This window comes from Heloderma suspectum, chromosome 16 (genome assembly GCF_057233095.1).
Source record: "Heloderma suspectum isolate Gila_16-S chromosome 16, 16-S_ref, whole genome shotgun sequence".
Taxonomy (NCBI): Eukaryota; Metazoa; Chordata; class Lepidosauria; order Squamata; family Helodermatidae; genus Heloderma; species Heloderma suspectum.
The window spans coordinates 22,673,625-22,688,513 of NC_139473.1; the positions used below are offsets into that span (position 1 = coordinate 22,673,625).

Consider the following 14,889-nt stretch of genomic DNA (forward strand, 5'->3'; position numbering starts at 1 on the left):
ACAATGGAGAGGAGAGGCCCACGCCAGCCGCCTTGGGTTCCCCGCAAGAGGAAAAAAGGCGAGGCGCCCGTGTCGTGACGACGCTCAGGCCGTCGAGGACACACAGCTGTCCGCGCTTCTGAGCGCGTCAGGAGTGCGCGGCAGGCCCAGGTCTTGCAAAGGGCGGGCGCAGAAGGGCCGCGTCCGCCGCGCGCTGCCTTCCCCAGCCCACCCGCAAAGGGAGGGGGCGGCGCTCCGCTTTGGGGGGCGCTCTGCGGGGGCATCTCTGCGCCCGACCGGGGCGGGGGGGCGCCGCTCCCCGCCCCCTCCCCCTCCCTCCGGCGCGTGTGCCGCCTCCGCCCCCTCGCCGCTGCTGCTGCTCCTCCTCCCCCGGCTTCCTGCCGAGGCAGCCGAGCCGCGACCGCGCAACGGCCGGCGCCGGAGCTCAGCCGCCGCGATGAAGGACCGGACGCAGGAGCTGCGCGCGGTGAGCCGAGCCGGGGGAGGCGGAGAGGGACGCCCCGTCGGGCTGGGCGCGGCCGCACGGGCGGAGCAGGGCGCCGAAGGCGGGGTGGGGGCGAGGCAGGCGCGCCGGCCGGGTCCCGCTGCAGCCGCCCTCGCGTCTTGGGGCCGCGCGGCGGACGCCCGTCGGGGCGCGCCCAAGGCGCCAGGACCACGCGCGCCCCGGGGCACTTGCGTCCGCCGCAGCCTGCCCCAGCCTGGAGCAGGCCCTCCGGATAGGGGGTGATGGGACTTGCAGGCCATCCCCTCCTCGGGACTTGCCCCAGGCTGATCTCTCTGGCTGCTTGTGGGAGCCGGGGGGGGGGGGCTGAAAGAGGGCCAGGGGTGGGAGTGGGGTGAAAGGAGGGTGCACCCCCCAAACACCCTCCTGTACTTTCTCAGGGAGTGCCTTCCTTGCTGATGGAGGGAAGTGCCTTTGCTCCCCAGGCGATGGGGAGAGTTGAACAGAGATCGGTGCGCTAAGGGCTGCGACCCCCAGAGATGGGGCAGGCTGGAATGAGGCAAAGGGTGACGAGCCCTCCTCTCACCCGCGCGCGCGCGCGCGCACCCACACTTTGAGCTGTCGTGGGCATCAGGGCTGCTGGGAGTTGTAGCCCAACACATCTGGAGAGCGGCAGGTGGGCGAAGACCGCCCTCCGTGGGTGCGCGTGAGGCTAGGGAGGAGCCCCAGAGCCGAGGGGCGTGGGGCTGAGCGGAGTCGGGGAGAGACCTCTGCGCCTTCTCTCCCCGGTTGCTTCGGAGGACTTCGAAAGCCTCCCGAACTGAGAGAGATCTGCTAGGGAGCAGGCGGGGGGGGATCCCCCACCCCCCCACACACACAGAGGCACATTCCAGGCCAGGGAGCGAGGGGTCGGTTGGGAGGGGGGCGCACTGCCTCCCGCGGAGCTTCGCACAGCCTTTGCCTGCAGGGAGGTTCTCGGTGGAGTCTCTGGTGTTTTCTGCCGGGGGCGGGTCGGGCGGTCGGGCAGGCTGTTCCTGCTGTACGTGGCATTGAACTAAAGCAGGGCCCAAAGCCTGTGTTTTGTTGGTGCTGCCCTCCACTGCGGGAAACGTGGTGTAATGGAGAAGATGCTTCTGAGCATATACAGAGTGTGTCTTCTCTCGATCTGGGGCTCCAGGGTGGCCAAAACTGTGATCTTGTTAGGCACTGCAGACAGACAGATAACCAACAAGAGGCGCCTAATTTCACTGCTGTTCCAGTTCAGTCAAGTGCCACCCAAGACTGACTTTTGTTGGCACGTGGCGCAATTCTGTGCATGGTTACCCAAGTAAATCCACGCTGTATTTGGTGGGACCCGCACACAGGGGCGTCTGCCCAGGATTCTGCTATTTTTAACTCAGGAGATTTGCTTCAGTCTTGTTAGCTCTTTCAAGCGGCCAGTTGTATAATTGCTTAACTGGTTTTTGATGGAAAGGCTGTGACTTTTTTGAATGGAAAGGGGATGTTGTTGTTTTCCCTTTTGCCACTCCCAAAGATAAACTAGCATTATATTATTGCTACAAACTGCTTTAGCCTCAGGAAAACTAGAGTGCCTGCGCTAGGTCCTTTTGAGCCCTGGCTTGTGCAAAGAGGCCTACTTGAGCATGGACAGAATGCCCTCTTCACACTGGTGAGGAACAGCAGTCCTCTCCAGAAATAGGGATTGACTGATTGATTGATTAATTAGATTTATTAGCCACCCATCTGGCCAGCTACCCAGCCACTCTAGGCAGCTAATACTAATGCTAATAACAAATTTACATAATCAACTGAACAAAACAACATAACACAACAACACTGCTCTAAAAAACCCTAACCCACCCCAAATGCCCGCCTGAACAGCCAGGTTTTTAAAGACTTTAAAAAAAAGTTTTTAAAGACTTTTAAAGACCAGGTTTTGCTCATCAAAGAAAGCACTGTTGTTGTGATATGTGGGTTGCTGTGACACGCGAACCAGGCCATCGTGTCCAGTGCTGAACAACATAGGATCTCAGCCCCGTCTCTCTCTGTGGCAGAAGACTTTAAAAAACAACAACTGGCCATGTTCTTGTGTCTTTAAAGCAGGGCTGGGCAGCGTCTGACCTTCCAGATGTTGCTGGACTGCAATTCCCATGATGCCTCACCTTCAGCTATGCTGGCTAGCACATATGTCAGGCGAAAGGCGGCCTGGGGGTTGGTTATGGCGTGCAAAATGACACATGGTGAGGAGAAAGTGGATGGGGAGACATTTTCTCCCTCTATCATACCACTGCAACCCAGCAGGGTCCTCCCAGGAAGCTGAATGGTGGGAGACTCAGGACAGGTCAAAGGAAGGGCTTCTTCACACAGCCTAGGGCTAATCTACAGCATTCGCTTCCCCAAGGCATAGTGATGGCCACTACTGGATGGCTTTAAAAGGGGAGTGGGCAAATTCAGTGGCTACTAGTCCTGATGGCTATAGGCCAGCTCCTGTGTTAGAGGCAGTCTGCCTATGTACACCAGTTGCTGGGGAATATGGGCGGGATGGTTCTGTTGCCCGCGTGTCCTGCTTGCGGGCTTCTTATTGGGGTAGCTGGTTGGCCACTGTAGAAACAGAATGCTGGACTAGATGGGCCCTGGGTTCTCCTATTATTATTGTTGTTGTTGTTGTCCTTTGCTGCTCTTTGGAGAAGCTGTTAGGCAGGACTGGTCCTGGCTTGTCCCTCCCCCCCACACTAAGGGTAAGGTTAGGGCCCACCCTGTCATACCCACAAGGGCGTTTCGGTAGTTGGGGAGGTAGCAACGTGCAGAACTTGCCAGAGCACACAACTGTGACGCTGGGCTCCTCAGACTTGGCACATTATCCCAGCTGGCTGGAGCCAAGCCTGGGATTTCAGGAGGCACCCCTGAGCGTATGCAGAGTGCATGCTGCACACCAGGGATAAGGGAGCAGTCATGGATTCAAAGAGCCCATTTAGGCCTGCAGTCTCCAGGCCTGACACAGTCGCATAGTGTGCAAGGCAGTTGCTGCAGGAGGCCCTGTGTGGGAGGGGCCCAAAAGTTCAGCTTTCACTGTTACTTGTTGGGGTTTTCTTTAAAAGTTTCTAGTCCTCTTATGGTGGAGATGGGAACACTATGCAGGCAGGATTCTACCCAATATCTCCCTAAGAAGCAATACCATTAAGGCTGCAATCCTTTGCACATTTGCTGGCGATTAAGCTCCATTGGATTCAATTAAGAATTACTTCTGAGTCAACAAGCATCAGAGTTGTGCTGTAAATAAATGAAACAGGTTGGACTCCGTCATCTGTTTCTGTTTTGCAATGCTTCCCTGCTCCCTAACCCTTACCCCCAAATTCCTGGCAGCAGGCCTGGTTGTGAGCTGCATGCTGCGTTTTAACTGAGAGAAAGAGACCCCAAGTGGTCACAGATCCATACAACTCATAGCATCTGTTTCCATCACCATGAGAGTCAGGACTAGTATGATGATGACGACGACGACCCTGCCTTTTTTCCCCTTACAAGGAGCCCAGGGTGGCGAACATGATCCTCTTCCTCCTCACCATTCTTATCCTCACAACCACCCTGTGAGGTAGGCCAGGCTGAGAGTCAGGGACTGGCCCAAAGTCACCCAGGGAGCTTCATGGCCAAGGGAGGACTAGAACCCAGGTCTCCCAACTCCCAGCCCAGCACTCTCGCCATTATGCCATCGTGGCTATCGGAGCAGGGCCCTTGTGGGCAGCTCCTGGCCCTTGAAATCCCAACCCTCCTGGAGTCTCGTCAACATCTGAGCCTCTGCTTACATTCAGGGTGACTTTTGGGGGTGGCCAAATTCAGCTAAGTCAATTTTTGTAGCTGGGTTTGACAGTTTAACTCACTGCTACCTGCCTCAAGCCCCTGAGAAGAGGTGAGTTACGCCCAGCATTTTAAGCTGGTCAGTCTGTTTGATGGGGTTATTTTACTGCCTTTTGTTGTCTTAAGAGTGTGCTTTATTGTTTTTACTCCATATTTATTGTTCATTACCCTGATATCACTTGATGAAGGGCAGCTTAGAAATATCTAGACAAATACCTTAATGATGGCTTCCAGATGGAACTTGAGCACAGAATGACCATCCTCGTCTTCTCTAAGTATTTTTAGATATTTCAGTTGTAATTCCCCCAAATTCAGATAAGCAACAAGCCACAGCAATGATAAAAGCAGCATAAAACCATCAGCAGGACTGAAATTGCATCTCAAAAGCTGTTGGGGAATAAAATGCCTTTGCTTGTCACCCCATAGAATCATAGAATAGTAGAGTTGGAAGGGGCCTACAAGGCCATCGAGTCCAACTCCTTGCTCAATGCAGGAATTCCAGTCAGAGCATCCCTGACAGATGGCTGTCCAGCCTTGTCTTGAATGCCTCCAGTGTTCTGCACTCCCTAGGGAATGGGTTCCATTGATGTATTGCTCTAACATCAGGAAGTTTCTCCTGATGTTCAGCCAGAATCTGGCTTCCTGTCACTTGAGCCCATGATTCCATGTCCTGCACTCTGAGATGATGGAGAGGAGATGCTGGCCTTCCTATCTGGGACAACCTTTCAAGGACCTGAAGAGCGCTATCCTCTCTCCCCTCAGTCTTCTCTCCTCAAGGCTAAACATGCCCAGTTCTTTCAGTCTCTCCTCATAGGGCTTTATTTCCAGTACCTACCTACCCACCCCTTAAGATCTTTAACGGAGGGGCTGCCATCTGAGCTGAGGTGAGTGCCTAACAGAGAGAGGGCCTTCTCAGTGGTGGCACCCCAGTTGTGGAATGCTCCCTCCACCAAACAGCACCATCTGCACCTACTTTGTTGTCCTTATGATTCTATGATCCCTCCCTTCTTCCCAGCTCTGAGCCCCACTAAGCCTCAGAAAGCAGCAAGACATCTTTGCACCGAGGTTCCATCCAAGGCAGTGTCTCCGGCACCCAGGATAAAACAAATGCATGGGCAAAGTAAAAGCTAAGTTAGGCCTGCCTTCTCCGATGTGTACATGCAGGTTGCCGCTTTTTCTTGCTGCTGCCCCAAAGAGGACCAGTAGGTTTTTGAAATGCTACAAAAGCTGGCTGACAGCGGGATGAAAAAGTATGTCCCACGTATTGTCCCAGGCAAAGATTGGGCTGGATTTGTTGATAACATGCATCTAACTTCTGGTGTAGAACCAGGGAGCATCCTGTGGCTGAGGTCCGCCTGGTTATTCCTTCCAGGCTAGGTGAAGGCTTTCCTCTGCTCCCAGGCATTTGACAGCAGAGGGGAAGGCCTTTGCCTGGGGCCAGCCTGTCTGCTGCAGAGCATTCTGAATTGTTTTGTATGTAAGTGGCTGTTCTATTATGCCTTACATTGCATTTTTAAGGCTTTACAGTGTTGAAAGCTGCCCAGAGAACTGTGGTTATTTGGCTGTATAGAGATGATGAATGATGTGCTACTGGGAAGGCATTCAGTGATGGCAAAATCTGCCTTCTCCCCACCCCAGCACTGTGGATGACCCGGAGAGTGACAGGCCTGCCTGGTACAGATCCACCCCCTTCTCGTCAGAGAGGGAGCCCCAGGCATGCAACACCCCCCCCCCAATCCGCCAATGCCACTGAGACCATGTCATCTTTGGGGCAGCTAATCCTGCAAGTAAGCGTGCGAGCAGCACGGCGCTCTTCATCAGGGTGGGGAAAGGAGCCACGCTGATGGGGGATGACAGGGGTTGCATTCCAGCCTCTCTGGAGGGCAACAGGCTGAGGAAGGCTGGTGGAGACATTCGCTATGAAGCCTGTGCAACCAACCTGTGTTCAGCAGCACACAGGGGTTATTAGTGCAGGTGGCGATTCTTAGGTTGTGGATGAGCTAGCAGGCGGCCAGGACATTTGCTGCACGTGAGAAAGATCCCAGGTTCACGTGAAGGCCTGGGGAAAACACGGGGGGGGGGAATGGGGAAGAGGGAGATGTTTTCCAGGGGCCTTTTTGGTACAAAGAAACCCATGTGGAGGGGGTGCATTTTTCAGAATCCCCCCCATGCATTTTTTCCAGACCTTCACATCTCTATACCAACCGGCAGTTCTCAGAGCTCCATGTGAACAGACCAAAGGAAGAGCTTCTTCACACAGAGCATCATTCGCTTGTGAAACTGTAATCGCAAAGAGAGACAATGGCTTTTAAATGGGGGAGGGGGGAATTCAGCAAATCAACAGAGACTCTTTCTCTCAATGGCTATTAGCTGTGTGATAGCTAAGCGAAGCCTCCCTGTTCAGAGGCATCATATCAAACACTGGGGATAAAAATTGAGGCTGGCCACCTCCCTCCTTTGTGCCCTCTTTGGAGGCTTCCTGGAGGCCTGGGGCTGCCCAGCGTTGGAAACAGGATGCTGGGCTATGGGCAAATGCATGCTCAGTTTCCACAAGGCTGCAATTTGCTTCTGATGGAAAGCGCTATGTCAGTTGACGGTGCTAGATAGGTAAATAGGGCTGCACTGTTCCCTTCATCCCATGAGGATAAATGTTTCTGCAGTTGCCGGTGTCTTGAGGCAACCCTGAGTAGCAGCAAATCAGCACACAGGTGTAACAAATGTTTGTTGCAAAACACGGGTGCAGAACCTCAGGCCTGTGGGCCAAATCCAGCCCTCCTGGGAGTCTCCAGAGGGCCATGCCCCTTTGCCTTCCCCCCCCCCTTCCCTCCAACCACCAATTGGTTGGTGCTTTCTCAGCTTTTGCATGCTTTTTTCTTATTCTCAGAGGTTGAAATGCCTGAAGCCTTGCTACTGGCAGGAAGAGCCTTCCGCTAAAATACACTGGTATTATTGTAGTTTTGTGTGCCCCCCTATCTGCCGTTAGCCCTGCCCACTGCTGGAATGTGGCCCCAGAGAGCTTCTCCAAAATGGAATTGGGCCCTCGGGCTGAAAGGAGTTCAATACCTCTGTTTTAAAGGAACAACAAAGGGGGGGTCCATGGGGGGTGGGGGTGGAAGCACCTGCAGGAGCTGAGGTTAGAGCAGGTCCCTGCGTCAGCATCTCCTCTCTTGACAGTGCTTCGCAGGGTGGCCTTGTTGGCAGCCCTGAACCTCCTGCAGCTAGTGGGAGCTGCAAGCGCTGGCCCTGAGTTACAGCCAAGCGAAGGCAGCCTGTCCTCACACCAGCCTCAGAGATCTGCAGCTCAACGGATGCTCCATGTTTAAAATTTAAACTCTTAATCCTCTGAAGCGTCAAGAGTGTGGTGAGTTTCTGAAGGACAGATTTGGTCCCCCAGCCTCTTCTTTTCACCATTGAATATTCACCGGTTATTCTCCGGGCAGGATTAGCGGATATTCTCTGAGGCTTGGGCAGATCTCAGGAGCATCCTCAGTGTCTCTGCTTGAAATTGGGCTTCACCGCATGATAGCGCTGGATATCAGAGTCAGAGATCTGTGGCCATTGGCGCACCGTGGTGTTTTAGGATTTGAAAGTAAGGAGGAAGTTCAGATCAGACGTATGCCCAAATCCAATAAAAGATGCACAAGAAAGTCCAAAGCACCTGAATTCAGACTTTACAAATGTTCACCTTCAGGATCTGGCCAAATTGGAAGTGTGCATGTGTGTTTTAAAAAATGTCTGATGTTACTTCCTTTGAGAACAAGTTTATTTCTGAGCAGCAGAGCTGGCTGCAAGCTCCCATGAAATGTGATGAGATGATCCCACTACCGTGGGTGGAGCCTTTGGGCCGAACCTCGGAGTACTTGCAGACAAGCCTTTTTTGTCTGCGTCTCCTTCATGAAATGTCACAGGAAGCCAGACAAGAACATAACCTTCAGTTGCAACGTCCCAAGTTTTCCCACCACTTCTGTAGTTTTCCTTCCCCTCAAAAAATCTGTAAAGGAGCGAAAGCCGGAAGAGCTCCACAATGCCTTGTGACAGGTGGCGCAAGGAGCCCTCCATCTGGACACAGCTTAGCTGTAGCATTAACAGGTCACTTCTGCATCCTCTGGAAAGCCACAGGCCAGTGTTTCACAAGCATCTGAAAGCTGGGCCACAGGGATATTCTTTTATTATTTATTATTTCTTTCATTTCCATGCCGCCCCATAGCCGAAGCTCTCTGGGCAATTCACAAAAATGTCAAACTACAAATACAAGATAATAAAAACATGATATAAAATCCTTAACATACAAAATTTAAAATCAATCTAAACAGCTATAACTGTTACAGTAAGATCCTGAACCTGATAAAAACACCCCCCCCCCCATCCTATGCCATCAAATTGCCTGGGAGTAGAAGACAGTTGTAACCTGGTGCTGAAAAGGTGACAGTGTTGGCGCCAGGTGGACCTAAGTGGGAAGAGCATTCCGAAATCAGGGGGCCTCCACCAAGGAGGCCCTCTCCCTTGTTTCCATCTTCTGAGCTTCCCTCAGAGGAGGCACTTGGATGAAGGCCTCAGATGTTGACTGTAGTGTATGGGTAGGTTCATGTTAAGAACATGAAAGCGCCCTGCTGGGTCAGACCAAAGGCCCGCCTTGTCCAGCATCTTGTTCTCCAGTAGCCAGTGGGAGATCCATTTACCTCTCATGCCTTATAGCCATTGAGAGGCCTCCTCCAGGAATTTGCCTGATCCCCTTTTAGAAGGAAGGGCCGTGGCTCAGTGTTGGAGCCCTGACTCTGCACGCAGAAGGTCCCAGGCTCAATCCCCAACAGCCTCTCCAGGTAGGGCTGGAAAAATTCCTGCCTGAAGTCCTGGAGAGCCGCTGCTGCCAGTCAGTGTCGGCAATGCTGGGTTAGATGCACCAATGTTCTGACACAGTATAAGGCAGCTTCGTATTTTCCCATTTCAATCAGTCCTTAATTCGCAAGCTTCGGCTATTGGGTGGTGTAGAAATGTAACAAATAAAGAAATGAACCATGAGGACTAGAATGTTACTGCAGTTTTAGGAGAGGAAACATAGCTCAGCGGTAGAGCCCCTGCTTTGCATAAGGCAGCTTCCGATGTTCCTAAATCTATCATCCTGTTTGGCAGCAAATTCCATACATTATGTTGAAAACAAAATCTAAAAAGGATAAGCTGCTTGAATTTTCCTCCTCCATCTTCTTTTTAGCAGCAAGCATTTGACTTGTTCCTGCTGGCTCATGGCTCCCTCGTGCACCCCCGCCCTCTGTGTTTCACTTTTCTCTCTTTCCCTCCTCCTTACCTTTTGTTTTTAAGATGCAGCCTCAGCATCCACTTGCGTGTTTGTCTCTGCAGGCGCGGCCTCCTCTCTGCCTCCTCTCTTCAGTGGGAAAAAGAGGGGTCTAATGTCAGGATGGTGAGAAATGCGTTGGGTTTGTCTTTTAATGCAAACTTACCAAATCTAGACTTCCTGAACTTTCACATGGACTGGAATGTGATAAGACAGTGATACTCGCACTTTCACAGATTTTGCGATGAAGTTTGCAAATTTTAAAATGCCTATAACAAGGAGACCTGTTTATGAAAATACAAATATTAGGGAGAAGTGTGCACAAAATTTCTTTATATTGGCCAAAATCACTTGCAAAGAATGTGTATATTTAGAAAAGTGGGTATCAAATGTGTACACTTCAGTTCACAAGAATCTTCATGCGGACTTTGAAAATAATCATCGCAAACTGATGTGGAAACAGGATAGTATGAACTTGACGATGGAAAACTGAGAGGCTGAGCAGAACTGAATGCGAACAGGTCCACCCCTGCCCGGTCTGATGTTGAAAATTCTGAGCAACCTCTCCTCCATCTCTCCTCACCGAGAACAGAATTCTGCGCTGGTGTGAGAAGGCTGTGCTGAGGCAGACCTCCACCTCGGCACGTCCGAGGGGTGAGGTGTGCCCATCACTGAACAACCCATTGGGTTTCAGGGAAGGTACCTGGCCATGGCTCCGCCAGCAGTGAAGCAGAGGACACCCCACTCTCTTCTCCATGTGCGTTCAGAGGGAGGGAAAGGGAACACTCTAAAACAACTCTTTCACTGGAGGGATTTCAGCCAAGGCTGGGCATCCATCTGTCAGGGATGCTGCACTGGAGCATGGAGTGGGCTGGGGGGGGACTAGATGATCTCCAGAGTCTCTACAGTTCTAAAGCTTCTGTGTAATTCTCCTTTGCCTTCCTTCTCCTGGCCTCAGCTGGCAGCTCTTGGATCCCACAGGTGACCTTTTCAATGTGTCACAGATGGCAAAGGAGAGGTGTTCTTATAACACCCCCTTTTCAGGCACTGAGGATTGCTTCCCTTTATGCATGGCTGAAGCTCTCTGCTCGCTGCCCACCACCTGGTGCCCCTCCAGATATGTTGGACTACCACTCTTCCGAATGGACCAAATCAACTGCAGTGAGTGAAGAGGGCAGGCTGGGCCCTTTCGTGGCACCTTCATTCCGTGTGCGCGCGTGTCAGAGATGAGATGTGTCTCCACCACCAGTGTCGGCTTTGGAGATTCCCACTCCATGCAATGGTGTGGGGAGGCTGGCCCTGGAAAGGGGCCACTGTGCCTATTTGCACTAGCAGAGGCATAACCCAGATCTTCAGGGAAGAAGGGGAGATGGCATGACTGCACTGGGCGGGAGGGGCGTGTGTCTCTCCTTGCCGCCAGTGCAATAGTTCCATGGACACCCGGCGCCCGTCACAGATTCCCCACAATATTCATTCATATATTCACTGTGTTTCCACTCCTGCTTTTCAACCAAAACAGGCTCCCAGAGCAGCCTACAGAGATTGCTAGTAATCAGACGGTCGCTGCCCTCAGGCACACAGTCCAAAAGGCAGGACACAAAAGGAAGCGGGAGTGGAGGGGTGGAGCAAAATTCAGGCCCCAGGGCCTCGTGCCCAAGCTCTTCCAGGTGTCCTTTCTGGCAGGGAGGAGTGGAGCAAGCTCCCTGCCACTGCTCCTCCTCTGGCTGGCGCATGAGGCGGTGCCAGCCTCCCCCTGGCCATCATGTGCCTCCTGGGAGGCAGCGGCGGGCGCAGCCTCCCAGGGGTCCCTTAGTTCTCCACCCAAGGAAACTGGGGCTGCTGTGCATGAACCACAGGAGGGGATCATGCTGGAGCTTGGTTTGGGTGTCGATGCCCCTCGCCAGGGGTCCACACAGTTTTGTGGCCATGGTGGCCCATGCTTTGTGGTCCCCACTGACCCTGCTTCTCCTCCAAGTTGTCTGGCACCTGTGGAGGGCTCAGGAGAGGTCCCATCACACTGGGCTGTGAAGATACTGGGCACCAGTGAACCACCTGCTGCAGCTGTGACTTCCCAAGGTGGCCTTAGGCAAGCCCTTTAGTGCTCTGCGAGATGGGGGTGATAGTGCTGGCCTACCTGGCAGGGCTGCTTGTAAGAAGGTGTGATGTATGCAAAGCAGGCTAAACCCTTAGGAAACAGTATCAATGCACCTTGAGTGTTGCCTCGGGGAGGCACCGCAGCTTGGTGGTCAAGAAGCCCATGGTGCACGCAGGAGCCCCCGGGCAGCCCCGGGCCAGCATCTCCAGTTCAGAGGATCTTGAGTGACCTGGCTGGGAAAGCCCTCTGGCGGCGCCATGCCAAGCAAGAGTCGTCCCTTTGTTATCCCCAAGCACAGACAGGAGGAGGTTCCGCTCCCCGCATCCACCCCAAGGCCCCATTAGCCTCCAGATCCAACAGGCTGGGGGAAGCAACATCACAATCACAAAAGTTCATGGCAATACTGCACGATGCTAGGACAAGTGGAGGCTGGTGGCTCCAATGTCAGTGGGGCAGTGAATCCATTCTGGGTTTCAGTCAGAAGTGGTCAGAATGCTAAAGGAGCTCCCAACATGCTTCGCTCTGACTGAAACCCAGAATGGATCCACTGCTCCTCTGATATTGGAGCCACCAGCCTCCACTGGCTAGGGCAAAATGAGCACGTTTTGGCACAGACGAGGGCAGAAGGAGATCTCTGCGTGGTCTGCAGCGGATTGGCCAGGACGTCTGACTCCCAGTTGTTTGACAACAGCACCATAACCACCTCCCTGCCACCCCGCACCCCAGACCTTAGATTATGCTTCTGAAATCAAGGGTACGTTTTTTGCATGGGGGCGGGGGGGACACCCTGGCTCTGAGCGAAGACTAGGAGGCACGCCCTTGGCATCCTGGGCCCCAGAGCTCATCCGAGGCAGCCGAAGACGAAAATGCTGCAGGCGCTTCTCTGCCGAGATGAGCAGAAGGCCGGGCCGGGCCCCTGGCAAGGGAGCTCAGCCGCCCCTCGCGCACATCCGTCCCCCGTGGTCGGCAGTCTGTGGAGCGGATTGCAGCACGGTTTGGGGCTTGCCCATCTGTTGTGGCTTCCTGGCTGGCCGTGACTCAGCAGGCGAGCAAAACGGAGCCGAGGCAGGGTGCTGAGTTCCGGGGGAAGGGAACACAGGAACGTAGGCCGCTGCCTGAGACTGAGTCAGACCCTGCCTCCAACTTGCCCGTATTGTCAACGCTGGCTGGCAGCAGCGGCTCTCCAGGGTTTCAGGCAGGAGATTTTCCAGCCCTACTTGGAGACGCTGCCGGGGATCGAGCCTGGGGCGTTCTGCATGCCCAGCAGGGGCTCTGCCACTGAGCCACAGCCCCTCCCATGATGTGTCCATCTGTGGCTGCCGGTGGTATACTGGTAAATCCCGAAATGTAGGCACTCATCAGCATAGCCACGCCTCCAAGGGAAGGTCACAACTGCAGGCAGTTGTATTGATCTCTCTCTCTCTCTCTCTCTGTGATATCCCACGCAGGCATGCACAGAGCAGCAGTACACAACAGAGTGGCCAATTTAACTGGATCAGCTGAAAGCCATAGAATAGTGAGCTGACAAAAGGCAGTGTGGTGGTTTGCAAGTTGGGCTTTGATGGGAGAGACCTGAGATTGCAGGAGAAAGGAAGAGAGAGAGACGCACGCAGCATGTCCTCAAATAGCATAAGAACACCACCTCAAGATTTTTCAGGAGTTTCTTTTCTCCGCACCAGGGAAAAACCTTTTATGTCCAAAGGCAACAAACCAGTTCTAGCAGTTTTCCTCTCTGTCGGAGCGAGTCTTTTGTAAAGGCAATGGGTCTTAGAAGCCCATTCCAGAGCAAGCCACCTCAAGAGACACTGCATTGCAACAGGGGACAACACATTATTGCTGGGAAAATCCATTTCCGGCAGCTACTCTGAGGATTACAGCTAAGCTCAGGAGAAACAGAAAACGCTGAGTGCAGGTGGGGTGGGGTGGGGTGGGGTGTGGAGATGACATCAATGTCCCTGCTGATCAGAAAGTCCCAGGGCTTCGACCCTGTGCGCCCTGGCTCCACAATATCAGTGGTGATGGCCAAAGAAAAGCAGAAAGGGCTGCAGCAACTGGGCAGAGAGAAATTCCCGCTTGCCGTGTACCTAATGTCTCTGAACCTTGCTGGTATCCAGCAGGACCACATGGTTCTCTGGAGACACACATCACCATCAGATGGGCTGGCCTAGTTCTTCTTGAATGAGAAAATTTGTTGAGTTCGCATTTTAATGCAGACTTGACAAATTCACACATCTGAAAGCTGCACACGAACCGGAACGCAATTATGCAGCAACGTTTGCCTGTTTTAGGATTTTGCAATGTGGTTCACAAGTTTAAAATGTGTGCAAAAAATGCATGTGTCACAGAAAAGTGTATTATGGAAAAGTGCACACCAAAGCACTTTATTTGAGAGGGAAATCGCTTGGAAAAAAAATGCCTACATTGGTGGCGGGGAAAGGGCACGCAAAACTGTAAATTTTGAGAAACGTGCAGGAAAATTTTAGTCGGGTTGACATGTTTATTAGTTTCATATGGCTGATTGTTTTTATTGGGGGTTTATTTGTATCCGTTGTGTTGTTGTAGTAATGTTTTGTACAATACCTAGAGAAATATATTTTTAAGGCAATCAGTAAATTAAATTTAAATAAATAAACAAACAAACAAACAAATGCTTAGAGGCAGTTTCTGCCCACTGCTGGGAACCAAGAGATGGACAGGAGAGGCCCTGACTTCATCCGCTGCTCTTAAGGCTTCCCAGAGGCATCTGGTTTCCCACTGTGGAAAACAAAGGGCAGACTAGATGGATCCTCCAACCTTGATCTGATCCGGCCTCTGGGCTCTTCTTACGTTCCAACAGCAGCTGGCCTGATGCCCCCAGAAAGCTTTCAAGGCGGGGGGAGGGTATAAAGGTGATGCGTGCTTCCCCTGTTTTGTGTCCAGCACACAAAAGTATACCTGGCACTTTCCAGATGTGTTAGCCTGCAGTTTCCAGTGCCCTCCAGCTGTAGCCCAATACATCTGGAGAGCACACTTTGGGAAAGGCTGATGTCCCGCATTGGCACATAGAGAGACCATCCTTTGCTGTCATGGTCACTACCCATTAATAGTGAGTGGGGGCCATGTTGTGGTCTGACACTGGGCTTGGTCCCTGGAAATTGGTTCTGGGACCCCCAGCTCAAGTGTCAAGCCTGCTCCAAGGGCCGGCATGGCCTCCCTGGCAGCTGGCTTCAG

The 14,889-nt window shown here is 52.9% G+C and overlaps 1 protein-coding gene across 1 annotated transcript in view; it reads left to right on the plus strand.

The window, feature by feature from the left end:
* The first annotated feature begins 371 nt into the window (after positions 1-371).
* Positions 372-14,889, plus strand: part of STX1A (syntaxin 1A) — a 67,512-nt gene continuing 52,994 nt past the window's right edge. Inside the window, exon 1 of the mRNA XM_084822547.1 lies at positions 372-466. Coding sequence (XP_084678673.1) covers positions 437-466 — 30 coding nt within the window. The 5' untranslated portion in view covers positions 372-436. The remainder of the gene's footprint in view (positions 467-14,889) is intronic.